The sequence below is a fragment of the Opisthorchis viverrini genome (assembly GCF_000715545.1).
Source record: "Opisthorchis viverrini unplaced genomic scaffold opera_v5_6693, whole genome shotgun sequence".
Lineage (NCBI taxonomy): Eukaryota > Metazoa > Platyhelminthes > Trematoda > Opisthorchiida > Opisthorchiidae > Opisthorchis > Opisthorchis viverrini.
In genome coordinates, this window is record NW_008759927.1 from 1 (window position 1) to 715 (window position 715).

At 44.2% G+C, this 715-nt stretch overlaps 1 protein-coding gene across 1 annotated transcript; it reads right to left on the bottom strand.

Moving 5' to 3' along the window:
- Window positions 1-65: 65 nt before the first annotated feature.
- On the bottom strand, window positions 66-254 carry T265_16174 (hypothetical protein; the record flags this gene model as incomplete). Its single annotated transcript, XM_009179721.1, has 1 exon — window positions 66-254. A coding segment is annotated over one exon (123 nt), but the record flags the coding sequence as incomplete, so codon positions are not given.
- Window positions 255-715: the final 461 nt, after the last annotated feature.

The window sequence follows — 715 nt, forward strand, 5'->3', positions numbered from 1 at the left end:
ACCTTAACGTATGGCATCCAACCGAGCTCCTCTGAATCGACGTACACCATACCGCATCGGCTAACCGTGGCCGGCGAAGCCACAGCCAAATCTTGTACTTCGAATAGCATGTGAACGTAGTTGGTCAACTTGATCCGTTCCGAATTGGCAAGACATAACATTTTGTTATCGTCTAACACAGTGTTCATGTTCTCAATCCACAGGGCATCCACTGGACCGTCACAGATGACCCATTGATGGTCTTCACTGGTATCCTGCAGATAAGAAACGAATAATCTGTTTCATCAGTTCCAAGTAGGAAACCTAAACAAAGCCCCACTTTCATGTTTCTGATCCGGGCCATAGTGGCTGAGTGCGAACTGACTGGCGCATGGTCATTATCTGTCATTATCTCTACAGTTTCTCTTTATACTGTGTTTGACTCAATGCTTGTCTCACTGTGGCATGAAATCCGAGCTCCGGAGAAACCGGTGGCCCCTATTTCCAGAGTGGATATTTTTTAAATTTAAATAATGCAGCATAGATGCAACGTGAATCTTAGTTCCGAAAGACTTATCGCTACTTGCAAGCATATAGGCTTACGGAATGATGCCCTATCTATCGTGTAATTCATTAAGTACCACCTGTCCCGAGTCACACAAGTTTCTATTGATCCGAACTACCGCCATGTTTTGCATGATAAATCGTTAGACCAGTAAAACTGGGATGTCTCATT